General features: G+C 39.6%; 1 protein-coding gene across 1 annotated transcript in view; it reads right to left on the reverse strand.

Moving 5' to 3' along the window:
• Positions 1–13,316, reverse strand: part of LOC110198644 (protocadherin-11 X-linked-like) — a 552,081-nt gene that overhangs the window by 312,132 nt on the left and 226,633 nt on the right. Inside the window, exon 5 of the mRNA XM_078147797.1 lies at positions 7,561–7,590. Coding sequence (XP_078003923.1) covers positions 7,561–7,590 — 30 coding nt within the window. The remainder of the gene's footprint in view (positions 1–7,560; positions 7,591–13,316) is intronic.

The following is a 13,316-nucleotide window of genomic DNA, read 5'->3' on the forward strand; positions in this document are numbered from 1 at the left end:
CACTGCTCTGCAGAGAATCAACGCTTAATAATTGCTCATCAAATGAATGAATTACTTCTTTCCTTCTGGACTATTCTAAAGTCCGGACCTTATTTTAATTTGAACTCTCATTTATTTCCCCATAGAGAATTGGAGATGAAATACTGTGACATTTTCATCCTCTTTGTTTGCCCACTGCAATTATACTGCTAAGATGACAACTGGTATTCGTTCAACAAATATGCAAGTGCCTTGTCTGTAGATGACACTGTGTTAGGCGAAGAGACAGAGACTGGGCTGCACTACATTTCTGCCTCCTGACGTGTACTGTGTGGTTGGGGAGAAAAGAGATCCCAAACAGGAAGTAATTCCTCAATGGTGAAAGGCAAAATGAGTGCTAGAGGAGAGGTCATGGAAGCTTCCCAGAGGTCAGAACAGAAGGTTTGGCTGGATCTCAATAGGCCAGTAGGGAGTCAGATAAGGGCACAGAGAGAAACAAATCATGGAGTCAGGAACGAATATCACAAATTGTAGAAATGGCCAGGCAGACAGTGAAGCAAGAGTGTATCACGTGGGATTAATGTGGAGGGATAGGTTGGATAACAAGGTGAGGTGGCTTTTGCTTGAAGAAGGCCTTAAAAAGCGAGCTTTGGCATTTTCACTTGATCTTGTTGGCGATAACTGACTATTTCTTAGCAGCGGAGCAATGCGACACTATTGCCAGCTTAGGAGGCAGGAGTGTAGGAAATATAGAGAATTCGATTATCAGATCAGAGGGAGAAGAGACTAGAAGCATGGGGATAGGAAAAGAGAGAAACCAGGAAAGGTCAGAGCCATAAAATCTATGGGAAATAATTTCGAAAGAAAGAAAAAAAGAAAACAGAGTAATCAACTCTGCCTATTGTTGCAGAGATAGAAGAACATGGGGGCTGAAAAAGGCCGTTGGATTTGGACAGCAAGGGAGGGGGATTATTTTTGGCTTTTAAGTATTAAGTTTCAGTATTTTGGGGATGGGATTAGAGGTTAGATTACAAGAATTTAAAGAGAGAATAAGTGGTGAACAAAAAGAGGTAAGTGGGTGTAGCCATCTCATTTGGTAATTTTGGAATAGAAAGGATGAAAAGAAATAGTATAGCATGGTAGCTAGGAAGAATAACTGATTCAAAGGATTTCCCCTCAAGATTGAGGAGTTGAGAGGCTCTCCAAATGGACACTAGGTGGTACGATGGCTAGAGTACAAAACTTGGAGTTAGGAAGACCTGCCTCATACACTTACTCACTGTGTGACCTTAGGTAAGTCATTTCATCAGCCACAGTGTCCTCATCATTAGAATGGAGATAATAATCACATTTACCTCCCAGAATTGTTGGAGAATCAAATGAGATAAGCTGAGTATCAAAGTATGTGTGCGTAAAGAATGGAGTGGAGCTAAAGTATTAATAGATTGGGTGAAACGGGACAGATTAGTGCATGAAGAACCAGGTGGAGGTAAAAAGTCAGACTGGATTGGTATAGATAGGTGGGATACATGGTAAGAAAGAAGATCATATAGTCAGAAATGGTGAATTCCTTCTTTGCAATTTTAGAGGCGCATTAGCTCAACATGACTGAAAGGTCCAGGGTGGGGTCCTCTTGGTGGATTCTGGGTGCTTTATGACTTGTTCTGTTTAGGTCTAGAGGGCAGAAGTAGGAATACAAAGAAGCAAATTTCATTTTGATGTTTCCCAACAGTCAGAGCCATCTCAAAGTAGAACAGGCTGCTTAAGCATCCAGGGGCTCCCCCTCATTGGAGGGCTCCAAGCAGAGTTGGGTGTATTGTGGAAGGGTTCTTTTTCATGATCTGTTGGACTAAAAAGCCAGTGCGGTCCCCTCTAACTTTGAAATTTTGTGTTCTATAGTGAAAAGGAAGGTTTTTGAGTCAACAATGTGAAAAGAATAAAAGCTAAGCTCTCTCTCTCTCCTTAACTACAGTGAAGGACACATTGACATTCTGTAGCATGCCTTCAAGTATAAAAGGAAGGGGAAGAATGCAAACAGGGCTCTTCAACTAATTTGGCCTCATTTTATTTCTGATTTATTTATCCATTAGGTGCTACCCATTGAGTTAAAAGCATTAAGTATATATTTTAAAGTAAGGTAAGAAGTTGTTAAAAGATATCACAGCATACCCCCGGGGTGTAACGTCCCTGGAATAACATGTCAATGAAGTAATTGTAGGACTAAGCCAGGTGCGCTGGTAATGTAAAAGGAGAGCTCGTGGTTATTTTAATCCTCTTATAGCAATACCTCCGGCAGTAAATTGCGACTGCGTGAGAGAGGAAATAGAGTAGTACTGAAGAAAATGACAAATACAATGGCAAATGCTTTAACTCCAAGCATATGCTAGATCACTATGTCCCTCTGCCTGATTCTGTAATTCTACAACAAAACATCTCTCAGGAAAAGAAGGAAAAAAAAAAGAGGAAGGAGAAAGGAGAATGGATGAATCATGTCAGAGGGAATTTTTGTTCAGATATGAACATCTCCTTTGCTGGATCACCATCCAGATTACTTCCTCCAACCCTATATATCCTGCAGTGTTCTGTCTTGGACCATCTTCTCTTTTCCCTCTATATTGCTTCAATCAGTGATCTCATCAGATCCCATGGATTTAATTACCGTTTCTATGCTGATGATTGTCAAATCTATCTATCCTGCCCCAGTTTCTCTGCTGACCTTCAATTTCATATTGATATCTCAAACTGGATGTCTAGTACACTTAAAATCAACATTTCCCAAACTCAATTCATTATATTTCCCCCTAATCTCCACTTTGCCCATTACTGTAGAGGGCAACCCTATCCTCCTAGTCCCTCAGGCTTACAACCTAGGAGTCATCCTGGACTCTTCACTATCTCTCACTCCCCCACATCCAATCTGTTTCCAAGGCCCGTAGATTTTAACTTTGCAATATCTCTCAAATACTCCCCCTTCTCTCCTCTGACATTGCCAAGACTTTAATGCAAGCCTTCAAGTTGCTACCTGAACTACTGCGATAGTCTACTGACAGGTCTCCTTGCCTCAACTTTCTCCAGTCCAATCCAGCCTGCATTGAGCCACCAAAGTGATTTTGCTAAAGCACAGGTCCAACCATATTATCCCTCTACTCAATAGACTCTACTAGCTCCCTATAACCTTTCGGATCAAATAGAAAATTCTTTTTGTGATATTCAAAGTCCTTCATAATTTAGTTCCCTCCTACCTTTCCTGTCTTCTTACATCCCATTTCCCACCATGCACTCCTTGATCTAGTGACACTGGCTTCCTTGCTGTTCTATGAATAAGAGACTATTTCTCTCAGCTCTGGACGTCTTCTCTGGCTGTTTCACATGCCTGGAATTATCTTCCTCCTCATCTCTACCTATTGCCTTCTCTGGCTCTCTTTAAGTGTCAACTAAAATCTCATTATTTTATAGGAAGTCTTTTATCAGCCTTTCTTAATGCTACTGGCCCCCCTCTGTTAATTATTTCCTATTTATCCTGTATATACTGTTTGTACATATTTGTTTGCTTGTTATCTCCCTCATTAAATTGTGAGCTTTTTGAGGGTGGAGACTGTCTTTTGCCTCTTTTTGTACCCCAGGGGCTTAGCAGAGTGTCTGACACACAGCAGACACTTAGCATATGTTTATGACTGACTGACTCCATATGGCTTATATCAGATAGCTTCTGAAGCCACTTCTATTTCAATTTCTAGGATTCTTTGAAGCATATAGCTAGAACTGGAATTATTTAACTGAACTATTTAAGATTATATCCAGGAATCTCTCAACACTTCAAAAAGTTATTATCTAATTTGGAAGCAGAGCTCTAAGAGGACACTTTTTTTCCCCCAGAAAAGGGATGGTCAGAACTTTTTGCACTCTCCAAGAGGAAAGAGTTATGGTAAATACAGCATGAGCAAAGAGCGGATTTTTGCATCTGTCTCTTCATTGGCCTACATGATATTTTACACCTTCGTATTAGACACAAATTCAATGGCTGTTCCAGTGATAAAGACTTAGGAGAAAAGATACCACATGGAGGAAGCAATGGCAATAGTACTGGAGCTCCTAGGTCTGTACTTCACTTGCCCAGAAGGATCAAAAGCACTTTGTAAATTCACTTCAGGCAAAGCCAGAAAAAGAAAATTCTCCACTAAAAATCTCAAGCAGCTCAGTCCTGTCCTCTTAATTTTAGTATTTAGGGAATGCACTGTAACAGGGTGACCATTTTCTCTGAGCCATGGGACAACAGACTCAGCCTCATCTCAGAAAAAGAGGATCCATTTTCTCAGTTGAAAGGGGCCCATGAGGTGGTTTTCTAGTCAATGTTATCTTAGATAGGGTGAGTGTTTTCTAAGAGCTAGGCCTGAATTTACCCAAAGAGGAACCAGAGGAAAGATCACTTAGGCTTTTCTTCTTCCATTTAAAAAATCAGTACATCTGTGCTGGGGATTACTTGGGAAAGAAATAATTAATTCCCTCCTAAGTGTGTTAGCAGCCTAGGGTAGGCTTCATTTATTTTCTAATTAGCTATAAACTAGTGCAAAACAATCAATTCAATTGAATATGGCTATGGAAGGCAGTTTTAGTCCAATTTGGGAGGGCAATTACTGAGGGGCTCTTTGATCTTTCAGTTGGCTGAACAAAAAGCTAAGGAGTTCATTTGGGGACAGTATGCTGTTAGAGATAAACATACTTTCCTTCCTCCCTTCCTCTCTCCCTCCCTCCCTCCCTCCCTCCCTCCCTCCCTTCCTTCCTTCCTTCCTTCCTTCCTTCCTTCCTTCCTTCCTTCCTTCCTTCCTTCCTTCCTTCCTTCCTTCCTTCCTTCCTTCATTCCCTTCTCCTGCCTTGTGATTTCCTTGGTTTAGAGAATGCCCTGGTGTGGAAAATCCACCCACTGATATGGATTATCCATTCTTTTCTGTGCTGTAGTCTTAGAGAGTTTCCTTGGGGTAGTAAGGTGTCCTTGGCTGGCCCAGGGGGTGTCAAAGGTAGGACTTGCCCTCAGGCTCTCCCAACTACAAGGCTGGTCCTATATTCGATTGGGCCATGTAATCTTTCTTCTTTTTTTCTTTAAATTGGGGAAAATAACTAAAGTACAAATCATGATTTCAAGGGATAAATTCAACCTTATATAAAAATGTGTACTAAATGCAAAATTAATGAACATCTTTCCAAGTTGGGCACAGATTTATCACTTCCTAAATTCAGTTTTTAAAGTATCTTTTAAAAGGCATGCATTAAAACCAATGAATCCCGAATGCAAAGAAACTTCTATGTCATGGCAAGATTAAAAGACAGGAATAGCAATCACATTACATAAAGTTAGTGCGTAGAGGTGTTATAATTTGGAAAACAAGATTGGATCTCTGACATATCAAAAAGTATGAATAAGGAGCCATGTTATAAGGTGAATCTACCATGCACATACATTGATATGGGTATAATTGAGATGTGAGTGACTCCCTCCATCCTGACATACCCAGATTCCTGCATCCAACTGTGAGATGTATACCCTTCAAAGCAGATGTAATGTGGGAATCTTTGTACTTATTTCAATAATGTCACTGCTCACATGATTTCTGAGGACTATCATTTTCACATCCTTTTAGGTTGAATTTGATTTTTGGAAACATCAAAAAGTAATTCAGAACTCAATGTGGTGAATAAAGTGGGTGATCAAGCTAAGAAATGCAGTATTAGGTCAAAAGCAAGTTATAGGTGGAAAGTAAAGAGTTTTTTTTTTCTTGTATGGCCACCCTAAACACAATCCCCAAAGAGAAGTTACAGATCACTTTTGACCAATACCTATATGTCTGGCAAAAAGTGTTATCCAAGGTAACAATTAATGCTATTCTATAGTGCCTTAAGAGGCAGAGGGTCCCTCCTCCCTCTCCTCTGCTTCCTTTGCTGAAGGTCTTTTGAGTAACTCTTAGAAGGAACTGACAATGGGGGCACATTTAAAAAAAAAAGAAATCAAACCAAAAAAGGATTCTGTAAGTGTATAGCTTTTGCTTTCACTTAATCCCACACCCCTCCTTAAATCTTCGTGTGGAAAGCTAATATATAAAACAAATATAGAAATGTACATTCTGTTGCTTTTGGAGAGTTGAGTAAATAGACATTTCTCCATAGTTCCCCAAAACATGATTAAATGGATTTTTCAATCACCCCTTGGTATACCATATGTTCCAATTTCATGGCCCAAGTATTTTAGTGGGATGAATCCCCTGAGCATGAGCATGCATTCTACTCAAGATCCAGTTTAGAGAAGTACATTATTTAGAAAGTAATACATATCTCCTACTTTTAGATTAAATGGACTTTCCATGTTTTTGTCAATGTTTGAAGTTAGAAGAACCTGGTCATGTTCAAGGTAGATGCAAAGCTTCTGCTCAGTGATATGGCTAACAACATGTTACCTCTCTCTCTCTCTTAGCTCTGGAGACTTCGGGTGACTCACTTGTCTTCTATGCAAGAGGGTTAAGACCCAAATTCACACCACTCTGAGTTAAGGTGACATTTGGGAAATAATACCAGTGTCACACAAGAACAACTCAGAAGTGATTTCAAAACACCTCAGTTTCTAGTGATCTAAAATTCTTTGGTGACAAAAGTTTACTTTCACCTTACAGACCGTTTTCATCATTCTTACACTGCTTGTAGAGTCTTCCTAGCCTAACACAGAACTTATTATCATAGTAAGGACTATATTGTAGCAATTTCCTCTTCAAGAGCTGAAACCTAGTGTTACCAGGCTGTAAAGGGTGGGAGAACAGGGATCACACTTAAACTAGTATATGCAAATGGAAGCTATATGCATGGAAAATATTTCTTTGAACCTCACAATATCATGCCAAATGTAGAGTTGCCACTTAAAGAGTCTTCCCACAGAAAAGGAAGGGGGAAAGGGTTTAAAGGATTCTTAAAATTTCAGCCCAAAATAGTAGAAATAGCATTTGGGGGCCATGCCCACCATCACACTTATTACTCAACTATATGGACATGGGGATAATTTTGGGGAGGAACCAGCTTATATAAGAAACGATGGTTGTTCATACTTTGTTGTCTTCTACGTGTGAGCAGAGCTTAAAACTGATGTCCTCCAACTCAGTATCCCAGAGAACATCAGTTTGCTACATAGCCACGTTTGGTTTCACTATGGGAATCTCCCCTGTGACTCTATCATATTTCTTCATGGCTCACATTCATTAACTTGGGAATTAACACCCAAGTGGTCCCTTTTTGGTGCTAAAATCGATCACAAACGTATTACCGGAGCATTCATAAAAGAATGCTATCAGCAGCATGTTATTTTGGCACAGTGGGATAAGGGAGTATTGGTGGAAAAAAAGAAATAAAACCAGACTCAAAATTTGCTGCTAGGACTGTGTAAGCAGTACAAAATGTGAAGGTACCTCAGCTTGAAATTCTTTCAAAGCAGAACGTAACATACGTCATCTGAAGCACTTACAGCTTCAATGCTGGGGAGTAGAGATGAAACAACAACAAACAAAATGTTTTGAAATCAATTTGCTCGAAAGCTTGCAGTCTTACCTTTCCTGGTTTTTTCGGTTCTGGTTTCTTCTGAATTAGGATTAGACGGCAGCAAGAAATCAAAGCAGAGAAAAAAGAAAAATTAGCATCCATCTGGCTTGACCAACATTATCATTCCTCGAAAAACATACTCACATTGCAATAGTTTCTATTTACTTATATCATCCCTCTGAGACTAGAGTGGGGAATGGCAGAGGGAGCATTAACAAGTGTCAGGAGGCTGGGGTTCGAGGCCCAGCTCCACCACTACTTAGTCACATGACTTAGAGATCAATTTCCTCATTTATTAAATGAGACATTTGGAATCCAGGTTTGCATTTATTATCTCACAGGCTCCTTTTGGCTGTAACATTTGATGATTTACTCTAACAGTGGTACTGCCAACAGAACATTTGACACCATGCTAAAATAGAGGATCATATAGGGTAATACATTTAAAGAGACCTTAGAGACCACTGAGGATAACCCCTTCATTTTACAAACGAGGAAACCAAGGCACAGAGAAGTTAAGTGACTTGCCCAGGGTCACAATAACTACTAGTAAGTATTTGAGGCAGGATTTAAACCATGGTCCTTCTGACTCTGAGGGCAGTGCCCTATCCACTATACCCTACTTCCCTCACCTGGTATCTTGGTTTAGTTACTAAGCTATACACATAGCATTATTATACATTTGCCCAAAATACAGAGCTATCACAAGAAAACCAATCCCTTGATTAGAAATCAATAATTTAAGCATTTAGACTTTATTTCTGGTATATGAACATGTTTAAAGGGAAAAGTAATGTCTATTAAAAAAACAAATTAAAGATATTTAACACAATTTCATTCAACTCTAAATTACCTGGGCTGGAAATACTCAACGTGGAGTTTACCTAAGAAACTTAGCTTGTCTATACATAGAAAAACATCTCTGAACACAAAAGAATAACTGTACCTAGCATTACTAGCTGTTTTTTTTCTCTAGATATCAAGTTCATGATTAGGACCACAAAAATATTTTGCCTACTCTGCCATGTATTCTCACATTGACATAGGCAGTAGATCAGATAACTCCATTTCTCCATCGGTGCTCCTGTCAGCCTTTCTCTCCCATTGTTTATTTCTGAATCCTATCTTGCCTATAGTTATGCATGGAACCCCTGCAAATGCCTTAGGGGGGTGGTAAGAGAGCACTTGGAATGGGGAACATTTGAAAAGAAGGTGAACAAGATGATGGATGATGGAATAAACCCATCTATTCAGGCCATATTAAGTGCATCCACCATTTTATTCATAGGCCAAACCTTTGTTTGCTGTGCTAATGAAATAGCATTAATCTATCTTTATACTGGTCAGGCAGAAAACTGAAGCCAACACAAATACACACATGCGCTTTAAGTCACAAATCTGCCACATCGGGGTAGGGGGAGTAGAAAATGATTCCTACACAAAACATTTTAAAAATATTCATACAGCCTGCCCACACTAATCAAATTCACCATCAATAACCTACAGCTGGAGGGGGATGCATTGAGTAATATCTTTGATGAAAAGTGTCCCTAGATCTTTAATAACCTTAACATAGCAGAACCTTTCCATTATATGACTGATAATGACTAGAAGAACTCACCAGTGAAAAGGTTTGCAAAGTTCCCTGGCGTTAATTAATGCCAACAGAATAAGAGAATCACAGTTCCCAAGTGGTTTAAGTGGGAAAAAATTACTTTACCTTAATTCTTGATATAAGTCTTATTCTGTAGCACTAAAGAGAGCCTTGTTAAATATGTCCTATTAAAGGTCACTGTCAAAATCACACACTACTTGGGCACTGGGCAAGCTGCCACCCGGAAATTGCCAGTGAGTCAAGTGAATATCTGTGAATGTTGATTATAACTGTCTTGGTAAATTATTCAGTGGATTGTCACGAAGTTAATGACTAAGCCACATTCGAGAGCCAGCATTTAAGACATGGATGCCATGTCTACCATGTGATCTGAAAGTCCTTCTCACAAATAAATAAACCTTTTTATCTGGGCCTTAAACTCTCACTCCTAACTTTGTTATTCAAGCGGTCATTCCCACTACTTGGAAAGCTCTCCCTCCCCATCCCTGCCATCTGTCTTCCTTTAAAACTCGCCTCAAATCCCACCATCATTGTTATGAGACTTTTGGTTGTAACATTTTTGCCTTGATACATCTTAAGGATGAACTGGCACGGGTCAAAGTTTTTCACGCACACACGTACATACACACCCACACACTATCAATACAAGGGCCTTTCTCTTTTGCTATACCACAGAGACCTAGCAAAATCTGTTAAAATGTGTGGCCTTCTCTGCAGGGGAGTGGGGCAATCATCCGAGTTGCAAGAAAGCCCAGAGGTCTCCTGGGAAAGACGAGAGGATGATGGCAGCAAGGGTTATATTTTCAAAGGAGTTACAAAACAGAAACACTGAAAGATACAAATTCCAATTTAAGGATGGAGATTAGTTATTCTCTGAATAACTGAACTGAAAAACGAGTTCTGGTCAGACCAATTATAACTCCCCTAAAATATTGTCCACTAAAGAAGGAGCAAATGAGGAAAGGAGCATAAGTGAACATGCCTGAAAGCTAACAGTGCCTTAGCTTCTTCTATCATATTCCTAAGTAGCTCAGCACTTTCTTATTAACCTCATGGTGTGAATAAATCCTAACTTCGACTACCAAAGGGTGAATGCCTTCCAATCTATCTGCTAATTTCCAAGCTTGATAGAGCTAAGTGGATGTAATTAATTGATGAAAGAAAGGTAAAGGATACTGGATGCAGGAGGGAGAAAGGAGAGAGAAGCCCCATAGAAAATGGAATTATGATCTAATTGAAGAAAAAGCTTAACTTTTCAGGCAACTCTTTGTTATAGCTTTATTGCAGATATGGTAAGTAATGAACATACAATGAGATATTATTCATATAGAGCAAGTAGAGTGTATATGGGCAGCTAGGTGAGCAGCAGATAGTGTACTGGGCTTAGAATCAGGAAGACTCATGTTCATGAGTTCAAACCAGGCTCTGACACTAGCTGTGTGACCCTGGGCAAGTCACTTAACCCTGTTTGCCCACTTCCTCATCTGCAAATGAGCTGGAGAAGGAAATGGCAAACCACTTCATTATCTTGGCCAAGAAAACCCCAAATGGAGGCACAAAGAATTGGACATGATTAAAATGACTGAACAATAAAACAACATAGTCTTTAGCTGGGACATGACAGAAATCCAGGAAGCCAAGAGGAATAGGTGAGGAAGGTAAGCATTCTGCGGAATGGAGGATAGTAGCCTGGGAAAATTCTCAGAGTGGGGAAATGGAGCATCTTGTAAGAGGAAGAGCAAGGAAGCCAGCATCACTGGATGGCAGAGTATGGTGTTGGTGTCGACATTCAAGAGTACGTTTACTATTCAAGATTAGCTTGATGAATGATGAAAATGTTGAATAAATGGCCAAGCCCAGAATACACTACCTTGAATTAGCAAATTATGTATTTAAGGATATCTCATTTCATCTGTGTAAGTCGCTCCTCCACCAACGCACATTGAAGCCATTTCCAACTTAATATGATTAGAGTTTGTCCAGCACCCCTCCCACCTTGGCCAGGCGTGTAATTGTATGAGAGACCTCACTGGTTTTCTCCATATTTCCTGGTCCTAAACAAAGCTTTCACTCTACCAGAATCCAGAATCATCATCATGACTCAAAGTAGGACTTAAGTGAGGCTCATGCATAGTAACACATAAAGAAATAAAACTGACTTGACCTGGCTTCCCCAGCATAGGTTTTGAAAGAGAAACTTGGACCATAAGCCAGCAATTTTTCTCTTGGCCTCATGGAGAGTTGGACACAACTGAAAAATGACTGAACTGAGCCTAGCTGCTTTCTACGCTTCTCTCTTAGGCTCATGAACTTCAAAGTGTTTGCTCTGCATTTGTTGAATACTTGGGCTTTGTTCTTTCGATCTCTGATGGATCTATCAGTGTCATTATGAAGCAGGTTATATCTCCAAATGCTCTGCCATTCCTGCCAACTTAACAGCAATTAAAAGCATTTACAAAGCAACATATCCATGCTCAGAGAGCTCATTAGCTAGAGGCCCACAATGCAGGGCTTCCTTAGAGCTCGAAGACTGCCGAAGAAGAAGGCCCTTTTTCTGCTTCAATGATAAATCCTCGTGGATAGGAGCCAAGCAAGACTGTATTACCACTGCTTAATAGCATCTCCATCTGAGGTGGTAATGGATCAGGAAGGAAGATATGAGGACGACTACTTTGTTAGTCAGTGGTTCAGATCTATGGTTGAATTTTAGCTGGTTTAATAATGGCAACTCACATTTAAAGAGCATTTTGTGATTTACACTGTACTAAAATATTCCTTTGGTGTTTTATAACTGGCAAAGAAGTGATTCTTGGTCTTACAAAGCTCTAAGAATAAGACCTCAAGCTGGGAGCTTTGGTGATGAGTGGTATCTTTCATCTAAGGAGCTGCGTAGCTAGATGCAGAAAGGCTCATCATTGGAAGCTTAGCCAAAGGGATTCAAGAAGACTGTGTAGTAAGGTGCGAAGAGACTGTGACATGTATCAGCAGAGGGGTACCCATACCAATGAAATCATAGGCTCTTGACTTTTATGACTGACTAAGCAATTCACAGTATAAGTGATGTTATTTGCATTTTCCAGATAAAGAAACTGAGGCTCAGAAAGATTCACTAGCTTACCCACACGTTAGAATCAAGGCTTCTAATGAAACTCAGGTCTTCTGACCTCAATCCAGGGCGCTCTCCATCGTATGTGGCATGTTGCTAACACTGGCTCCTGAAATCTACCGAACGTCAAATCCTATTTCTGAAAATCTGACTGTGACCATCTAAAGACATTTTCTGGATTAAGAAAAGCAGAACTATACATTTGGGATTCAATTATTCATATTTTTCAGATGGAATATTTTATTCAACTCAATGTATCAGATAATCTATATGTAGAGATCTAGAGTGTTATGTGTTATTATGTACACTTCCCTAAGATGAGAAATATACATGTGAAAATTTCCATAAAACATTTAGAGAAAACTCCAGTGTGTCAATTTTCAAGGTGTTAAATTTGCTATTTTACTTTTTCCCCCTTTGGGAGAAAAGGATGCATTACTGATGAAGCTTTTTTGGCAGGACAACTTTCACGATCTTAAGACTTCCGGATTATAAATGAAGACCTACCTAGCCTACTTTTAAATAATAAATACATGGAATATTCATTACAACATTTCATAAATGCTATGTAGTATTTGTCTGTCTGATGTGCAAATTTCAAAAGAAAATGCTAGTTGCCCAACCACCCGTCAAAGGAAGGTGTTCTCGAGTATACTACTAGATGCCTTGAATAAAAAAGGTTTGTGCCCTTTACAGGATAACAATGCTCCTGTGCATGCAATATTTTCATAGGCTCAATGGGGGCAGGGTGCTGACAGTGGCACGTTAGATTTTTTTTTAAATTATTACTATTATTATTATTATTTTAGTGAGGCAATCGGGGTTAAGTGACTTGCCCAGGGTCACACAGCTAGCACATATCAAGTGTTTAGTCTGAGGCTGGATTTGAACTCAGGTCCTCCTGACTTCAGGGCCGGCACTCTAGACACTGCGCCACCTAGCTGCCCTGGCACATTAGATTTTAAATAGCCATACTTTATGCATCAATTTCATTTTTATAACATAAGAAAAGACTTCTAGCACTGATATGACCATAAATTACAG

The sequence above is a fragment of the Phascolarctos cinereus genome, unplaced genomic scaffold, assembly GCF_003287225.1.
Source record: "Phascolarctos cinereus isolate Bilbo 61053 unplaced genomic scaffold, phaCin_HiC Scaffold_8;HRSCAF=390, whole genome shotgun sequence".
Lineage (NCBI taxonomy): Eukaryota > Metazoa > Chordata > Mammalia > Diprotodontia > Phascolarctidae > Phascolarctos > Phascolarctos cinereus.